Source organism: Temnothorax nylanderi, unplaced genomic scaffold (genome assembly GCF_030848795.1).
Source record: "Temnothorax nylanderi isolate EJ_2023f unplaced genomic scaffold, tnyl_v1.0 TNYL_tig0755_pilon, whole genome shotgun sequence".
Classification (NCBI taxonomy): domain Eukaryota; kingdom Metazoa; phylum Arthropoda; class Insecta; order Hymenoptera; family Formicidae; genus Temnothorax; species Temnothorax nylanderi.
In genome coordinates this window covers 42,748-63,125 of record NW_027249817.1, presented here as the reverse complement: position 1 = coordinate 63,125, position 20,378 = coordinate 42,748, and the positions used below count along the sequence as shown (strand labels likewise).

The window sequence follows — 20,378 nt, the reverse complement described above, 5'->3', positions numbered from 1 at the left end:
CTAATATCTTAAACATTGGAGGTGAACCGATCTTTGACGACAGCGTCGTCAAGATTGAGACACACACGTACAATCCGTACGCCAACACAACGTTTGGACATAACGATGAGATAAGAATACCCATACAACAACAGGATTTATACACGTTGCCGTGCGAGAGCTTTCTCTACGTTGAAGGAAGATTGACGATAAAGAAAAGGAATGACGAGTCTCAGGCAACGCTTGCGAATAATTGTGCAGCGTTCATGTTCGATGAGATTCGATACGAGCTCAACGGTGTGGAGATTGATCGCAACAGAAACGTTGGAATAACCAGTACCATCAAGAACTATGTATCGCTATCGTATAATGATTCTCAACTCATGCGGAATGCTGGATGGGACGTTTCATCGAGCATACCGGAAGGATACTTCAACTTTTGCGTACCGCTCAAGAGGTTGCTGGGCTTTTGCGAGGATTACAAACGCGTGGTTGTTAACGCTCGTCACGAATTAATTTTGATACGAGCGCGCAGCGACAACAATTGCATTGTGGGAAATCCGGCGACGGAGCCGGAAATTGAATTGTTTAAAGTACAGTGGCGAATGCCTCACGTCACATTAAACGAGATCAATAAGCTATCCATGCTACGGGCCTTGGAAAGCGGGCGATATCTTAGTGTTAGTTTCCGTTCGTGGGATCTGTACGAGTACCCCATGTTGCAGAGCACGACCAAGCATTCGTGGGCCGTCAAAACGGCGACTCAGCTGGAGAAGCCGCGATACGTTATCTTTGCGCTGCAGACCGGGCGCAAGAATATCATGTCTCAAAATGTTAGCGTATTCGATGACTGTAACTTGACCAACATGAAACTTTATCTAAACTCTGAATTTTATCCGTACGACGACTTGAATCTGGATTTTGGCAAAAATCGATACGCCGTCCTTTTCGATATGTATGCGCGTTTTCGTAAAGCTTATTACGGATACGATTCCAGTGATACGCTTTGCAGCTTGTATACATTCCTGATGGAAGGACCTTTTGTTGTCATCGATTGCTCGCGACAAAACGAATCTGTCAAGAGCGCCACCGTGGATGTGCGAATAGAATTTGACTGCAAAGAGAATGTACCGGCAAATACTACCGCCTATTGTCTCATCTTGCATGATCGCGTAATCGAATACTGTCCATTGTCGAACGTAGTGCGCAAAATCATGTAAATTGCAATATCAGCGGGTATTGCGATATAAGATACACTGATGTACCGCGATAAGATACAGATTGCTCCGTCGTTTCGTCATGATCGTACCAACGTTTGTCGATCTGCAAGGCTTCACCGTCGGGATGAAATTTGTCGTAAAGGAGGTGGCGGTTCTGAGAAACGGGACCGTTTTGGCGCATTACATTTTTACATGTCCCATGCCATGGAGTCTCCTCACGAAATCCGACAAATCATGCGCTTCTTGGTTGATTGCAAATCACCATGGACTACGATGGGAGGATGGAAACGTGCCATACAGCATGGCGAAACATTTAATTACATCGGCCGTGCTTGGAGAGGGCGACGAGACGTCGACTCTTGTGTACGTCAAGGGATGCCAGAAACGAGAATGGCTGATGGATCTACTTGAGAATAAAGCTAGAAAAAATCTAAACATTGAGACTTTGGATGCCGATTACGAAGATATCGAATCTGTAATAATCTAGATGTTACTAATACTATAAGATGTGAAAAACATGTTAAGAATTGCGCATTACAAAATGTATTAAAAATATGTAACTGGTGGTCGCGACACCAGAAAAAATTATGATTTTTTTTTAAATAAACTATATATGTATATATAAAATGTTTTATTTCCTTTTCCCACATAGTTTGTAATATAATATAGATGTTTTAGTTGTTTAAAAGCTATTCAAAAGCTGTTTTAGCTGTTCAAAAGCTGTTTTTAAAGCTGTTTTAGTTGTTTGATAGCTGTTTGATAGTTGTTTTTAGTTGTTTTTAGTTGTTTTTAGTTGTTTCTAAAGATGTTTTTAGTTGTTTGATAGTTGTTTGATAGATGTTTTTTAAAGCTGTTTTAGTTGTTTTTAGTTGTTTTTAGTTGTTTTTAGTTGTTTTTAGTTGTTTGATAGCTGTTTTTTAAAGCTGTTTTAGTTGTTTTTAGTTGTTTGATAGCTGTTTTTTAAAGCTGTTTTAGTTGTTTTTAGTTGTTTGATAGCTGTTTGATAGTTGTTTTTAGTTGTTTTTAGTTGTTTCTAAAGATGTTTTTAGTTGTTTGATAGCTGTTTTTTAGTTGTTTTTAGTTGTTTCTAAAGATGTTTTTAGTTGTTTGATAGCTGTTTTTAGTTGTTGTTTTATAGCTGTTTTAAAGAAGTTTGATAGCGGTTCAATAGCAGTTATACAGATAAACCATTGAAAGTTAATGGCGCGATATCGTTTTCATGAACATACGTGTCTCGCGGTGACTTCATCGCACACGTGCAAAACTGTACATCGTAGATTTTTCGCAAGGCGCATCCGTACGGATGCTGAGATCATTGTGAAATTAGATATGTTAAACAAACAATGTGACAATAGTGGGATATAGAAGGATGAATTTGAGGGTATGCTCAGTAGTCGTGGACCGAAAGTCGCGAGTACAGCACATGACGCGATATGAGCGACGAGTACATAAAATTGTGCAAACCGGTGCTCAATTCTAAATTCAGGATCGTGAAAATCAGCGAACCGCGCATGAGAAATTGTAGCAGATTGAACATGTGGAACGTCGACGTAGCGCGATATTTGATCCGTCGCAAATTGGGAATCGCCGATCTTCGATTGAACCGGGAGTTTCTCAACATCGAATTTGATTGGAAAAGAAACTTCGGATATTTTCCAAAGTTTATATTTTAGCGCGTGAGTGGAACAGAGTGTATATAAAATGGATTTCGAAGAATTGCAGTTTGAAGGAGAAGAAAGAATTGAAGTTGAAGCAAACGATGAAGAAATGGAAGTGCCTGAAGAAATAGAAGTGAATGAAGAGGAAGGAATGGAAGTTGATGATGATGCTATATTGTCAGACGATTCATGTTATGATAGTGAAATGGCTGATGAGGATATTCCGGATGAAATTTTCAGAGTGTTGAATCAAGCTGAAATTAATGCGTTAAATCCTCTGACAAAGATGTGCTGCACATACTGTTATTTCACTCCAGGACAGGTGAAGTTTTGTGCGTCATGCATTGTGAGAATCAGTGGATTATTCTCAAAGCTGTACGTTTATCGTAAACATGACACCAGGCCTTATATACTAATGGACGGTCTCTTCTGTTCGTCATGTGGAGACCCATTATATTTAATTTCACCATGTAATCTGTGTCCTATGTGTGTTTTTGTGTAAATTTTAACTGCTTTGAAATAGTATCTTTTTAACTATTTTAAGTGTATATATTATTGTCTAAAATTAAGAGACTATGGCCTATACTGCTAAGAGACTCTACTGCTAACAATAACTGTAACATATATAGACAATACAAAACGTATTCATCAATATTGTGTCACACAGTGCGGGATGTGACTGACTCACGAGCCGGGGGTTTCTGATTCAAATCCAGCGGTGGTAAGCAAATTTTCTATGTATAATATAAATTTATTTAATTCCACGTACCGGCGCGGTGAAAACGCGGTCGCCCCTCCCCGCGGCGCGGCGAAAACGCGAACGCGGGTCCCCTCACCCCGCGGACCCCTCTCCCGCGGCGCCCGAAAACGCGAACGCGGGTCCCCTCACCCCGCGGACCCCTCCCCCGCGGCGCCGGAAACGCGGTACCCCCTCCCCCTCCCCCGCGGTGCCCGAAAACGCGGCCCCCCCCCTCCCCTCCCCGCGGCGCCCGAAAACGCGGTTCCCCCCTCCCCCTACCCGCGGCGCCCGAAAACGCGGTTCCCCCCCTCCCCCTCCCCGCGGCGCCCGAAAACGCGGTTCCCCCCTCCCCCTCCCCGCGGCGCCCGAAAACGCGGTTCCCCCCTCCCCCTCCCCGCGGTACTCCCCCCTCCCGCGGTATACCCCCCGCCCCTCACCCCCCCTCGGATCCCTGGGGTAGAACCGGCCTAGCTTACCTACTTATATATATACCTAATTTACCTAAATAGAAATCTTCCGCCTGACCGATAAGTCTATCGACCTAATTTAATTTACCTACTAGATCGATCGAAATACGCGCGCGATATCGAAACTGGCGATACCTGCGCCGCCAGCGTCGAAAAAGTGAAAGTGACATTTCTGATTATGTATATGTCATAAGGCGTCGGCGTTAGTAGGAGTATCTTAATAAAAAATTTTCACATTTGGACTTTGCGTCGCAATATCTCCGCTCGTAGGGCACGTAGCGGAATATTATAAGAGAAACCTTCCCCCTAATTGGACCCCAGCTATCGATCAAGCCTACTTAGAACTTGATCCGTTCACTCGTTATCGAGATCTCAACATCTCGGGTACTCGCAACCCGTCGCGTCGCGCAAAAGAGTCACGGTCGGTCTCGCTCCGCGTGTACTTGGCACGAGACACTACCGTGTCTCTTGATATATAAAATTAAAAATAAACACAATTAAAAAACGTAATAGTTTTTCATTTATTATCTTTCTTTGCGAGTTCTGTTACTCTCTAATTTTTTATATCAGCTCTTGCTTCTAATCGTGCGGTGTCGAATCGTGCGGTGTCGAATCGTGCGGTGTCGAATCGAGCGTGTCGAATCGTGCGGTGTCGAATCGTGCTGTGTCGAATCGTGCGTGTCGAAAAGTGCGGTGTCGAATCGTGCGGTGTCGAATCGTGCAATGTTCGTGTCGAATCGTGCGGTGCCGAATCGTGCGGTGTCGAATCGTGCAATGTTCGCGTCGAATTGTGCGGTGTCGAATCATGCGGTGTCCAATCGTGCGGTGTCCAATCGTGCAGTGTTGAATCATGCGGTGTCGAATCGTGCGGTGTTCAATAGTTACGTGTCCAAAAGTGCGTGTCTAATCAAGCGGTTTCGAATCGTTACGTGTCCAAACGGGATACGCCCGCGCAGGGGTGTCCAATGAACACACCTGAGCTAGTCCCGACGTCATCCGGACGTCGGCTCGCGATATCGCGAAACACGAATCGTATTACGGAACGAACAACGGAATTACGTCAGAGCACGCCCCGAACGCTGGCACTTGAGTCAAATTATGCTCCGATATCGGAATCGCGAAATAGCAAACCGGAAGTCCTACAAGGACGCGAATGACCCAGGTGTGCGAAGAACGCAAGCGCATAACGAACCTATATAGTATGAGCGCACCTGGATCATATAAACGAGAGATCTCGTCACGAGCATGAAATAAGTGACAAAATGCCTCGGTGGAGCGGTATGCTATCGGGAACGAACATTCAAGCGATTCAATATAAATTATCGAGAACATTCCAGCGTCACCGCAAACGAAATAACGAATCGGCAAAACATAGAAAAACTAAGGAAAGGAATTCACGGAGACGTGAAAGAATGTGAACTTTCACTGCCAAAATGATAAATAAGAAGGAATGCGGAAACGTCGGAATCTTCTCGATGGACCGCGAACAATAGATACACGCGCGAGGTGCGTGAACGCGGCATAGAGTGAGGAGCCAGCTCGACGGTCGGGAGGTACCGCGAGACCGGAGCAACGGAGAGTTGTCTGGGAGCTCTCAACAGTACCGGTCGACGAGAGTCTCTATAACTAAAAGACAATACCCGCGGGCAACGCGTAAGATTGCCAGTGCGCTTGAAAACCACGCGATAGTATAACTATAATTTACTTTGCGAAGCGTACTTTATTTCGGCCGTTTATTACAATTATTTGATCGAGATACAAATCGAGATTATATACATCCGAGTGCGGGAGAAATATTTTGTATTCACGCTTAAGGGTAGAATAAAATTCATTTTACCTGAAATAAAAAAGAATTACATTAATAACATCTCTCGTGTGATACGATCCGTATACCTAAAGTCATACCTACCTAACCTAATAATACTTACCTGTCGGCGATCCATATCCTACGTCCGTTCCGGGGAGATCCAAAGGCGGTCCAGCGAAGGTCCAGAGGCGAAGCCAGCGGTGCACAGCGGCAGTCCCAAGTCGGTCCAAGGCGCGAGGTCCAGCGGCGATCCACGATCCAGCGGCGAGGAGGAACCTGAAACAGAAAGAAAAGAGGAATTAGCGTGGGCAAAACAAAAGTCAGAGATCACAATTTAAATATTCTTTCTCGGTGGGTAGAGACAAAACCGAGTGGCGACCGTAACGTATAGGCCTGAACGGCACAATTCTCGTGTGATTAACCGCGACGATACCTCCGTCCGGTCACACCCTAACCGACCACTCCCCAATCCGGCCGGACAAATCAGGAGATGCCCACGTTAAGTCGATAATTGAGGATCCTTGGTGTTCACACAACCACAAACGTGTTCCTGTTTCCGATGTTCATTAATCGCAAATCAGACTGTGCAGCCCAATCTTCGAGAAGATCACCCTTAAAATTTGTCGAGTTAGAGCCCCATTACTGTGAATGGGCGTTGAAATCCCCACACACTAGCAGATTCCTATTTCCCGCGGTACCAGAACACATGATGGAAAGCTCGTCCAAGAAGCTCGTGTAGCGGGTAGCCTCTGTTGCCAACGTTCGGTGACACATAACACGATGCGATATACACAGAACCGTATCTGACCAATACGGAGCTCTCTCCCTGTGCGGCTAAAACCGCCGGGAAGCTCGCAATTCTAGTGTTGATAAAAATCGCGGCTAGGCCGTCCCGGCTGTGGAACCATTGTTGAGAGCCGGATGTGCGGGCAGGCTCAGATACCACGCACACCGCGGCTCCCAGTTCCTCCGAATGTTGAATCAGGAGTACAATGTGAATAGGTGAGGCAATTAGAGCCAAGCGCGGTAGTCAAAGCGCAAAACAATTTAAAAGTAATAAATAGATAGATTTTTACTGCGGTCAGGCTGATATTAAATTCCACCTTTTTTATGTTCAATGGGAAAATTTATCGGCAAACTTTCGGGGTTCCCATGGGTTCTCCTCTTTCCCCCATGGCTGCTGACATTGTGTTACAGGATTTGGAAACTATAGCTCTTTGCACCTTAAAATACATCCCTCCTTTTTATAAAAGATACATTGACGACATAACACTGGCGGCACCGTCGACTTTGCTGCAGCATACCTTAGATGTTTTTAATTCCTTCCATCCTAGGCTGAAATTCACCATAGAAATCGGTGAAGATGATAAGTTAAATTTTTTGGAGATCACGATAATATTGAACAACAATAGGCTAACATTTGATTGGTTCCATAAACCAACTTTTTCTGGCAGGTATCTAAATTTTATGTCGCAGCATCCGGTATGCCAAAAAAGAGAGACGGCCATAGGCTTAATAGATAGAGCATTTTTGTTATCGCACCCGTCCTTGCATGCTAAGAATCTCAGTCTGGTCATTGGAATCTTACTTAATAATTGTTATCCACTGGAATTCATCTATGGGATCTTGCGCGAGCGTCTTAAGTTTTTATTTAACAGAGACTCGAATACGAATGTGAGACGGAATGAAGAGGAGGCTGCTCCTTTTTTCACTTTACCGTACATCCCGACGATTACAGAAAAATTTAAGAACGCCATAAGAGAATTGAACGTGAGACTGTCGTATAACAGCCTAAATAAGATGCGCACATTCATCAAGGCGCAGAAGGATAGTCTTCCACGGTCTAATAAATGTAACGTAGTATATAAGATTAATTGTAATGATTGCGATGCTTCTTACGTGGGCCAAACTAGTAGGCAATTGCAAACTAGAATTAGGGAGCATCGTAATCATATTAATTGGAATACTCCGAATCATTCTGTCATAACCGAGCATAGAGTAGAATGTAATCACGATTTCGATTGGAAGAACGTTGAAATTTTAGACCACGAATCCTATTATTATAAACGTTCAGTTTCTGAGATGATATGTATAAAAAGGCAGGCGAAAGGGTTGAATTTGCAGACTGATGCTGAGGGTCTGCCTGACACGTATCTAAGTGTGATCGAGAGACTGTCAAAAATTTAGAACGACTGTATACGATAATCTATCCCCTCCCTCGGTGTATATTGTGTTAACCTTCCTACCGATGCTTCACTCACTCGCGACGCGTCGAACGGTTAGCTCGTTACAATGTGAGGCGTTTGTCGCTTTCGCGGTGCGATATTCTGGTCTGCAGTTGCTCCGTAAGTAAATTCATTAGTCATCTAATCAACATAGATAATTTACGCCCTTGCCACATCGTGACTTCGTTAATGGTACAGGCATGGTTCGAATCTTTCACCCACTTGGTCTTTCAACCTGGCGAGATTATTCGAGGATGAGATGGATGTGGAGCGATTGCACACCGGCATGTCGGGCTTTCGACTATGGTACATCCTGATTTAATTTTATTCTTAGACTGCGTCCTTTATACTTTATTTGTCGATGACTACGCCTTATACTCGACTTTCTGTAAATCTTCGTTTTTGACTATGTAACTTTTAACGCTGAAGAGGACACGAAAAATGTGTCGAAACGTTCGTTAATATATCTATTTATTACTTTTAAATTGTTTTGCGCTTTGACTACCGCGCTTGGCTCTAATTGCCTCACCTATTCACATTGTTTGAATCAGGAGGTCACGTGCTTCTCTGTTTTTACCTATGTTAGCTTAGATGATTAGTGTCATTTCTGAATCTGTCCACTAAAATTAAACCTGCTATTTGATCTGATATTTCCAAGAGCCAGATCTTTTTCAGCACATCTAGAGGAGGCACCAAGACGATGATTGTATGGTCTCCCTGCATCTTTACATACTACACAGCAAGGTTCCGCCTTGCATGCCCCGATTTGGTGGCCTTTGGCTCCACATTTAAAGCAATTCCCTGTGCGATCTTCAGGGAAATTGCAAGTCGTGCGCACGTGCCCGAATCTCCAGCACTTGAAGCATTGGACCGGGCGCGCCTCCAATACTTCAATGCGCGCCACGGTCCATCCAATTCTTAACTTGCCCGTAGAGGCGGCTTTGACCGCAGCCGCGAGTGGGCACTTTACCCAAACAGAATACAAACCACTGGTCATCCGTCTAAAGTTTCCAAGTTTAATGTCTCCCTCATCACAATCACCTGTGATTGAGACTGAGTTGGAAACTTTCACTGGGCTGCGTTCGGAAACGTCACCCGGGTACACACGGGTATACTCCCTTCTCCTTCTAACTCGCTAAGATAGAAAGAGAAGGGAGTATACTCGTATGCACTCGGGTGACGTTTCCGAACGCAGCCCTGTACCGGGATTCTCTAACTCCTTAGCGACAAACATCGCTATCGTTAACTACCGACAGTTGTCGCTTGCGCGACCGACGACCGTGATTGTAGGTGATTCTGTAAGATGGCCTTAACGATTCTAATCGATGCAAATATCGTTACAGACGTATCGAAATAATTCGATAACTGTACAACGTTGCCAGATTTTAAGCAGTTAAAATGTAGTAATTTTCTAGGGGATTTATAAACGTGAGCAAATAAACAATCTTGTTTATTCGAATAAGGCTGCCGACGAGGCGGAAACGTATATTTGTCACAATCGTGGACGTAAAATAAGGTAGAGAAAAGCATAATTCGCGAAAGATACTATTGTACAATAGCCTTTTACGCGTTTTATGTTTTTCTCTGCTTTACTTTATGTCCACGCGAGTACGATAAACGTTTTTGTTCTCAGCCTAACCGCAATCATCGTTTGGAAAATGTCGCAAATGTATAGGTATGTATTATAATAAATATAAAATATTATTATAAGCCGATTTCACAGTCTTCGATGAACTTGATCCTCCGATTAAATTCACTCTTTATCTTTTTCTAAAACTGTCCTCTTTAGAAAGAGACAAAGAATGAGTTTAATCGGAGGATCACGTTAATCGGAGACGGTGAAATGTGAAATCAGTCCAATAAATATAATAATCAAATAATAGGAGACTTTTATTTCACAGCAAAAAAACAAGAACTGCAAGAGCATCGCAGGTGCAATTAACAAAAATGGTAGATTATTTTTATTTACACAAAGGCCTTGCAGAAGGAAAGTTTCATGCTCTACATGGAAAAGAAGAAGCTCAGAAGAAGTGGACACAATTAGCAAACGAATTGAATTGCTTTCAAGGAGCAACGAAAACGGTTGAACAGTGGCAAGTGGTATGAACAATTGCATGTACATACATATGTTTAGTATAAGCATAAAATCTTATGAATTATATGACTACGTTTACGCCGAAGTTATAGCAGGTAAATCGGGCCGTGTAAACGTAGTCTATATAATAACATGTTATTTATAATTATATATACATTTATACACTTATACATTTATACATTTATACATTTATACATTTATACATTTATACATTTATACATTTATACATTATATTTACATATTATTTATAATTATATATACATTTATACATTTAAGGTTTGGAGGGACTTAAAAAGTCGCACTTCTATAAAAGCGAAAGATTTGCGCAAGGCAAAGGGATTAACGGGGAATAAAGCTATTGCGCAACCTGAACTGACGGAACTTGAGCTACGCGTGATTGGCATAATAGGAGCCGAATATGTCGAAGGAAATAAAGATTGCGCAGACAGTATCCCTGATGAGGAGGTAGTTTTCATAAACCTTTTAATATGTGTATCACAATATATTTTATTCAATGAAAAGAGTAATTGCTTTTTACAAATATACTTATTTGTTTGTGTGTATAGGATTTGATAGAAGAACTCGAGCGTGGAAATAATTCAGTTTTGTCAGCGACTCCACAAGTATTAAGTGTTTGCACAAATATGTCAGAAACTTCTCAACACTCGCAATATTTAAATGGTGAAATTTATTACGTAATTACTTTTATTATTGAAAAGTGCTAATATATTTTATACAGTTTGTACAGATTCTCCTCAAAAGTCTTTGATAATACCTAAGTAATGATTGATTTTATAATACCTAAGTAAATCAAAATATATTGTAATATTTGTTGTTATTGTCCAATTTTAAAATCCGTTCTTTGAGTTGCTTGATTTCTTTAAGATGTTTTTAAAACTATGTAATATATAATTACTGTCGACGCAGGTAACTTTAAACATCAATATATTCAAAGTGCGACATATTCTTTTGTTTGCAGCTAATTTTTTAGATAACAACGAGGACGTAATGACTGTCGATGATGATTGTCCACAAAATACAGACTTTGTATTTGATAATGCAAGAAATGAAATTAGAGATTCTGATGCTACTCAGAACCTTGCAAACTGCGCATCCAGAAAGATTGCTATTCCAAAGACTGCTACTATTCCATCCTCTAGAAGTAGGAATTCCCCGTATTCACTTCCAGCATCAAAGTTAGCAGAGCACTCCGGTAGTTCTTCAAGAAATATTCATGCGCCCACTTCTTCAAGAACATGTAAAGCTTCAGTTCTTGCTCTGTAGATTATAATTTTTAAAATTGTTTCTTAAAATGGTTTTTTTATACCTCTGTCTATGATATTTTTTCGCAGTAATAGCTGTACACCAATATATTTAAAGTGCGACATATTCTTTTGTTTGCAGTTAATTCATTAGATAGCAACAACGAGGATGTGATAATGACTCTTAATGACGATTGTTCACAAGATACAGACTTTGATAATGCAAGAAATGAAATTGGAAATTCTGATGCTACTCAGAACCTTGCTAACTGCGCAAGAAAAGTTACTATTCCAAAGACTGCTACTATTCCATCTTTTAGAACAAGTAGAAATAGAGCATCAAATTCAGCAGAACACTCGAATAGTTCATCAAAAAATATTCAGGCGCCCATTTCATCAAGAAGATGTATAGCTTAATTCTTAATTCTTACTCTGTACATTATATATATGCAATTGTAAAAATTATTTTAAAATGTTTTTTTTATAGTTCTGTTACAATTTTTCGCAGCAATTTAGCTGTACATGACATTTTAATTATTATAGTTAATCGAGTTACACCTGAACAATTGTCCTCGTCGAGGGAAGTCTTTCAATCCGTTGCTCAGAAACAGGCTAATGCTGAGTTTGTAAGACAAAATCTTTAATTGACCTAAAATGTGTAATTTTTTAAAAACATTACATACATAAATCGTGAAATATATTTCAATATTTTTGCAGATGCATGCTGAAGCTGCCAAAGTTCAAGCTGAGGCATCTAAAATGAATGCGCTTGCAATAACTGAAATTGCACAGGCAATACAAAAATTGGCAGATACTGCTGCTGTACAGGCTGTTAATGACAGTGAACGGATACGAATTTTTGAGAAACTTACAATAATTTTAGAAAACATGGTGCCTACTTATGTTAACGATCAATCTCTGTGATGATTAATTATTTGATATAATTAATAATATAGTCTTTTAGCTATTGTTACATTTTTAATAGACTATGGGCCACTTTTTTCAACGTCTTTAAACGTTAATAACAGTGAACAGATACGAGTTTTTGGGAAACTTACAATAATTATAGAAAACGTGTTGTCTTATTATCTTAATGATTAATCTTTGTGATTATGAATTATTTGATTATCAACGTTTGAAGACGTTGAAATGGTCCTATTACTTTGTTTGAGATTAAATATGAGATTAAATAATGAGATTAAATATGAGATTAAATATGAGATTAAATAATGAGTTCCTACAAAAATGAACAAAATACTGCGAGTATTTTGTCAAATATGATAATGTAATGGTGATAGTCATAAACTGAGATACTATGTTATCTTTATTTAACAATTTTATTTTGTTTTAAAGCCAAAAGTTTATTTTAGTTTTCACATTCAAACGTGTATGTGTACGTTATTGTTCGACTTCCATTATGCTAATGCTAAATATACTTTTCTAATGAGTGAAAATGTTTGGTAATTATTTATTAGTCTTACCTATATCATAATAAAATTACTACTTCAATCCGTACTTTGTACATTCCAGCTAGTTTATTAATTTAAATTTTCTAATTAAATTTTTGAATTCTTAATCTTAAATTGTTATAATCTAATCTTACTCTCTAATTATTTCTAATAATCTTACTTTCTTACCTAATAATCTTACTCTACAGGCATCTAAAATAAATGTACATGCATTGACTGAAATTGTACCATGTATGTAATATAAAAATTGGCAGATACTGCTGCTGTACAGACCGTTAATGATAGTGAACGAATACGAGTTTTTAAGAAACTTACAACAATCACAGAAAATCTGTTGCCTATTTATCCTAACAAACAATCTAGGTACCTATTCTTGAAATCGTTCATTATGAAACGTATTCGTTTATAAACAAAAAGGTGGGGATTTCCTAGTTGAGCGCCAATGGGAACCCTGTTAACGCACCTTTTTGTTCATAAACGAATTCGTTTCATAATGAACGATTTCAAGAATAGGTACCCTACATGATAAATAATTCTTTTACACAATTAATAATATTGTTACATTTCGATAGACTGTGGGTCACTTCTTTCAAGACATCGTCTAAAGACATTGTGTACAATTTTATCTGGCAAATCTTTCTGCTATTAAACGGTCTTGGATACGACGTGCGATAGCAAGAGGTCCACGAGCATTATTATTCAAATAAATATCACAAGCATTATCATAATTATCATACACGTTTTCATGATCAATTTCATTGAATAGATCATCATCATTAAATATGCCGTGAGCATTACGTATATTATGGAGAACTGCGCAAGCGTTGACAATTCTCCCAGCGAAGCCAGGCTCATACTGCAAGACTCTGTGTCGAGAAAGACATCTCCAGGTAGATTTCAATACACCAAAAAGACGTTCGACACAATTTCTTGCGCTGCATAATGCTTCGTTATATGCGAAACGTGGAGTTCCTTCTGGCTCTCGGGGTAAAGGAGTTAAAAGCCACGGTTCCAATGGATAACCTGAATCACCTACGTAAACAAAATATGCTATATTTATTTCAACTCCATTTAAAGTTTTTCAATACAATTTAGATTAAATAAAAGAAATTAAAAAATTCATGAACTAGAACAAATAATTTAAAATACATAATGTACTATGTAGAAAATCGACAATGAAAGTTGCTTTCCACAGCAATAATTTCTAACATAGAAAATTAAGACAACAATTACCAATGAGATATGTTCGTCGTTCACCACGATTGTATGCGCGTTCCATGACTCGTCGCGCCGCAGAAGCACTCCATATATATGCATCCCCGGGAAAAAATGATTAGATATAATCATATATAATTATATCTGGTATATATATAATTATATATAATTATATATAATTATATATGTTTTTATATGGGGTCATATCTAATTATACATGGCCACATGTGCAATCAGTGGTCCCACATACAACCAGATATAGCACCATATCTACTTGTATATAAATGTATATAATTTTATGTGAAGCCAGATATAATGATATGTGAGTAGTGCACTCTACATATAATTAGATATAGTATTATATACAACTATATATGCAGTCATATATAGCCAGATATATTAATGTGACTAATCTGGCGCTATATACAACCAGATATAGCACCATATCTAATCGTATATAAATGTATGTGAAGCCAGATATGATGATATGTGAGTACTGCACCCGACATATAACTAGATATAGTATTATATACAACTATATATGCAGTTAGAGCTGCCATCCGTCCGGTTTTCCCCGGATTTGTCCTAGTTTTGCGAGCGTCCGGGGACGTCCGGGGGGATTTTTCAAATTAGTCCGGGTTTTTCGAGCGCGTGACATAAGGCGGTGCGTTACGGCGCTCGTCACATTTCGAAACTGTTTCTTTACACTATATGTGCCTAATCAGACCAATCAGAGATTGTCCCTAAAATCGCCATTATGCGCAGTGGTATATCTTGTATCAGCATCAACACTTTACGTTGATTCGTTAGTTCTGAAAGTAAGACTTAAGCTTAAGAGCCAATCACGTTCGATTGTTACTAAGCGGTTTGTTCTGCTGAATACGCTCTGTGTCTGTTGATAATTGTATTGTATACATTAGCCTGTAGCTGTAGCGGTTGAAGGGTGGCAGTGGAGCGAGCCGAGCGAGGAAATTTGCTTTTTTGGGTACTACAGCAATAAATTTTTGTTATTCTGTTTTTTGTTTCGTGGATAATCTTTTCTAACTTACATTTTCAGGGCAAACATTATATTTTTATCAATATGCCAAAACGTAAATGTACATTCAATACTGAATTACAACAAAAGTTTCCGATGTTCAAAAAACAGAAAGTTGATTGGGAAGTTTTATGTACAATATGCAATTCAAAAATTTCAATTGCTAATAAGGGAGTCGCTGATATAAATGAGCATATTGCCACATTAAAACATAAAACGAGACTCCAAAGTCAAGCAGGAACTTCAAGATCTGTCATGGAAACATATATTACTAAGCTTGAAACCGATGACAGTATTAGAGCAGCAGAAGGTGCTATAGCATTTCACACAGTTAGTCACCATATGTCTTTCAATTCATTAGACTGTACAAATTCCTTGAACAAGGAATTGTTTTCGGACTCAAATACGGCAAAGAAGATATCGTGCAATCGCACTAAGGCAACTGCAATAGTGAACAACGTGCTGGCTCCTTTGTCAACCACTGAACTTCTGAACGACTTGCAAAACGTTGAATTTGTAAGCGTATCTACTGATGCTAGTAATCACGGAAGCATCAAATTAATTCCGGTTGTTATTCAGTACTTCGATTATCGAGCAAATGGAATCACCTCAAAGCTGTTGGAAATAGAAAATGCCGTAAATGAAACATCTGATACAATTACTGGCTTGATTATAAAACAACTTAAAAAATTCAATATTTTATCTAAGTGTATTGCATTTTCCGGAGATAACTGCAACACAAATTTCGGCGGAAGACAACGATCAGGAACAAATAATGTTTTCACCAAATTAAAATCACAATTGCAAAGTAATATTATGGGTGTAGGTTGTTCAGCGCATATTATCAACAATGCTGTTCAACATGGATGTGACATCTTACCTCTGGATGTGGAATCTATTATAATGAAGATTTATAACTATTTTTCAATTTACACAGTACGGACTGAAACTTTGAAAGAATTCTGTGCTGAGGCTGATATACAACATAGACAGTTATTGTATCATTCAAAAACTCGGTGGTTAAGTTTGTTTCCGGCGATTGAACGAATTCTTCAACTTTATGAGCCCTTAAAAGATTACTTTGACTCTGTAGAGAAACCACCAGTTCTGATAAAAAAATTCTTCGACAATGAACTATCAGAATCCTTCATGTTCCTCATTCACTCGACTATGAATATATTCCATACAAAAATCGAAAAATTAGAAAAAGATGATAATTCTATTATCGAAACAAAAAAGATACTGCTATCTATCACTAAAAATTTGGAAGACAGAATAACAAATAATTTCATACCGCTCAAAGTTCAAAGTATTTTGAAAAAGTTCTCAGATGAACATATAAAAAAAGATTTTCTAAACAATTCTATATCTTTTTATAAAGAAATAAAAGAATATATCCAAAGCTGGATTGAACCCTTAAATGAGTTTACTGTATTTGAATGGATGGATTTAGCAACGATAACTGAACATATTCCATGGAGCAGTATTCAATCCTGCATTTCATTTTTAAATGAAAAAAATATTACAATAGATGATTCCAAATTGTTTGATGAATGGATAAATTTAAAGACATTCTGTCAAGATCTAACTGAACAAGATAAAAAATTGAATATGAATGAATTATGGCTAAAATTTTTCAAAACGCCTAATGCTAATATTTATACTGAATTAATAAAAATCACGCAGTATTTTTTTAGCATTCCTGCTCACAACGCTTCCATTGAAAGAATTTTCTCTTTAATAACGTCTCAGTGGACTAAGGAACGTAACGCTTTGGAATTAAATACTGTTTCTTCATTAATAAAGTTAAAATACAATTTTAAACAATTTAGTTGCTCTGAATTTTATAAATTTCTTCTAACAAAAAAAGAAGTTTTAATTGCAATTGGAAAGGGTGAAAAATATGAGAAAAATTTAGATTATTTTACAATATATTCGTTATTTTGTATGTATGGTATGTTATTTGTATGTTTTGTAATTCAAAATAAAAGATTCTTTTACTTTTATTCGCTTTATCAACAATTGCAATAATTTCACGTTATAAATTATAGGTGTCCGGGTTTTAGTCGGAAAAGTCCGGGGTTTTAAACCTTTCAGTCCTAGGTTAGTGAAATTACAGATGGCAGCCCTATATGCAGTCATATATAGCCGGATATATTAATGTGACTAATCTTGTCCTATGTACAACCAGATATAGCACCATATCTAATCGTATATAAATGTATGTGAAGCCAGATAAAATGATATATGAGTAGTGCACCCTACATGTAACTAGATATAGCATTATATACAACTATATATGCAGTCATATATAGCCAGATATATTAATGTGACTAATTTGGCGCTATATACAACCAGATATAGCACCATATCTAATCGTATATAAATGTATGTGAAGCCAGATATAATGATATATGAGTAGTGCACCCTACATATAACTAGATATAGCATTATATACAACTATATATGAAGTCATATATAGCCAGATATATTAATGTGACTAATCTTGTCCTATGTACAACCAGATATAGCACTATATCTGTATAGATATAGATTCGCAAGTCATCATATATGCTGCAGATATTTAATCCTAAATTTAAAAATTTATTTTAATTGTTTTTATATATATTATAGATATTAAATTCAAAAATTCGTTACATAATATTATATAATTCAGTATTATAAAATAATATTGCAGGTCATGTGTGCGTATGGAACTTGCCTGGGAAAAAAAAATTATATATAATTATATATAAATATATATGATTATATATAATGCAATTATATATGAATTTTGTCTCTATATGATCATATATAATTATATATAATCATATATAATCATATATGACCATATATAGTCAATATATATTGGAAAAGAACTGTTAACTTCGATAATAAAGCATTGATAAATTAAGATGTATATTTTTTCAAAGGCTATATAATCAAAAGTGAAATAATTTATTCCATATATTACAACTTGGCACTGCTTGACATGAGACAGTGCCGTGTCTCTTGATACCGTTTTTATACCACTGTCCGTCAAATTTTAAATACGAGAAACGAATCCTATCGAATATATATATTATATAAAAAGTTTCACATACATTTTGACATGATTATATATAAGTTCATATAATTTATATATAAAGTATATATATAAGAATTAAGCATTTATCCATGTAGATTATATATGATTATATATAACCATATATAAACTTAAATTCGGATTATCCGATAGATGGCATCCGATAGGATTTATTTCTCGTATTTAAAATTTGACAAACAATGGTATAAGAATGATATCAAGAGACACGGCAGTATCTCACGCCAAGCAGCGCCAAGTTATATGTAAATCATTTCACTTTTGATTCTAGCTTTTGAAAAAATATACACTAAATTTATCAATGCTTTATTCCTTAATCGAAGTTAACAGAATTCTTTTTTAATATATATAAAATATTTATTATGTTAGATATAATCACATATGATTATATATAAAATTGACATTAGATATAATTAGATATAAAAAATGGCCCGATATAATTGTATATAATTACATATAACCACATACAATTATATATAACCATATATGGTTATATAATTATATGTGGTTATATATAATTATATACAATTATATACAATTTTATCAGCTCATTTTTTATATCTAATTATATCTAATGTCGATTTTATATAATTATATGTGATTATATCTAATCATTTTTTCTCGGGTCGTGACGTGCTCCGGGATACCTTGCATTGACATTTAATATTTTTAAATTTGGATCACATATCTAAGAAATCATTGATTGTAATTAGTTATTAATACACAAAGCATGTTGTACGAATTAATGATTTAAATATTTACCATTTGCACATTCAATGAATGATATCCGTGATGATTTATATAGGCTTCTTCATGCTCTTTAGGGGCAAGGATCGCAACATGAGTGCAATCAATCGCTCCGATAGCCCCTTCAAACGGCTGATGTGCATTTTGAAATTGCATTCTTGCTAGTTGCCTGGCTCCTGGAGTTATGGGAAATTGTATCCATTGTCTAAATATTAAGTCATTGATCGCATCAGTCACTTTGTGTACAGTTCTGCTAATCGATGTCTGGCTCATAGAAATGCCCCACTGCTCACCCACAGGACGTTGAAAACAGCCAGTTGCGTAAAATCTTACTGCCGATAATACCTGTAATATATAATTATTATAAACAAACTGAAATAAAAAAATTAATATAATCGTTGTAATGACAGAAAAATATATAGTTACAACAATTTGTATTACCTGCTTTTCTACAGACAGCCCGGTAATCCTTGTCCGCTGCAATCGAGGTTCTAATACATCGACGAGATCAAAAATCAAGTCCGGTGTTAGGCGATATAGTTCTTTAAATTCATTGTTTGTCAAATCAAACGGATCCTCTGTTGCTCTACATATTTGTCGTTGCACCCTTCGTTCAATGCGTTGAACACGATTTTCCATCATTAATAAATCTAAATGAAGATAGTCGAGAGCCATTTTATAAAAAAAGTTGAGAAATAATTTTATCGGGAAAAGTAAAACCGGTCAAACCTTGAGATTCTCCAGGGAGAGATTGGCCAAAGATGAAACCGTTTTGCCTTTATTTGCATTCAAAGCGGAAATAAGAAAACAGAGATATTAAAATAAAAATGTACAGAGAAAGACTTCCGATATATTGTTCAGTCCTATTTCCTATTTGCATGCAAATAGCAGCAAACTGGCCAGTGTCTCCTTGAAGGGACTCAGGGTTAAATCAACTATAATACAAACTTTTTTAGAACCAAGGTCATAAACGAGAATGAGAGAGAGAGAGAGAGAGAGAGAGAGAGAGAGAGAGAGAGAGAGAGAGAGAGAGAGAGAGAGAGAGAGAGAGAGAGAGAGAGAGAGAGAGAGAGAGAGAGAGAGAGAGAGAGAGAGAGAGAGAGAGAGAGAGAGAGAGAGAGAGAGAGAGAGAGAGAGAGAGAGAGAGAGAGAGAGAGAGAGAGAGAGAGAGAGAGAGAGAGAGAGAGAGAGAGAGAGAGAGAGAGAGGAGAGAGAGAGAGAGAGAGAGAGAGAGAGAGAGAGAGAGAGAGAGAGAGAGAGAGAGAGAGAGAGAGAGAGAGAGAGAGAGAGAGAGAGAGAGAGAGAGAGAGAGAGAGAGAGAGAGAGAGAGAGAGAGAGAGAGAGAGAGAGAGAGAG

At 37.7% G+C, this 20,378-nt stretch overlaps 2 protein-coding genes and 1 long non-coding RNA gene across 3 annotated transcripts; 2 read left to right on the top strand and 1 right to left on the bottom strand.

Annotated features, from left to right (window-relative positions):
* The first annotated feature begins 7,645 nt into the window (after window positions 1–7,645).
* On the top strand, window positions 7,646–8,580 carry LOC139785210 (uncharacterized). The gene is made up of 2 exons (XR_011721855.1): window positions 7,646–8,215; window positions 8,294–8,580. It is a non-coding gene; the product is annotated as an uncharacterized lncRNA (long non-coding RNA).
* A 969-nt stretch (window positions 8,581–9,549) lies between these two features.
* On the top strand, window positions 9,550–12,906 carry LOC139785211 (uncharacterized). The gene is made up of 8 exons (XM_071724374.1): window positions 9,550–9,770; window positions 9,997–10,195; window positions 10,467–10,655; window positions 10,757–10,871; window positions 11,170–11,448; window positions 11,595–11,858; window positions 11,996–12,078; window positions 12,170–12,906. The coding sequence occupies exons 1-8, from the start codon at window positions 9,670–9,672 to the stop codon at window positions 12,374–12,376; spliced, it is 1,437 nt and encodes a 478-aa protein (XP_071580475.1). The 5' UTR covers window positions 9,550–9,669; the 3' UTR covers window positions 12,377–12,906.
* Window positions 12,907–13,133: 227 nt separating this feature from the next.
* LOC139785212 (putative nuclease HARBI1) lies at window positions 13,134–19,690 on the bottom strand. The gene is made up of 5 exons (XM_071724375.1): window positions 19,464–19,690; window positions 19,038–19,367; window positions 18,904–18,963; window positions 14,155–14,239; window positions 13,134–13,953 (listed from the first exon to the last, which is right to left on the bottom strand). Exons 1-5 carry the CDS (start codon window positions 19,662–19,664, stop codon window positions 13,544–13,546), a joined length of 1,086 nt encoding a protein of 361 aa, XP_071580476.1. The 5' UTR covers window positions 19,665–19,690; the 3' UTR covers window positions 13,134–13,543.
* Between the last annotated feature and the right edge of the window lie 688 nt (window positions 19,691–20,378).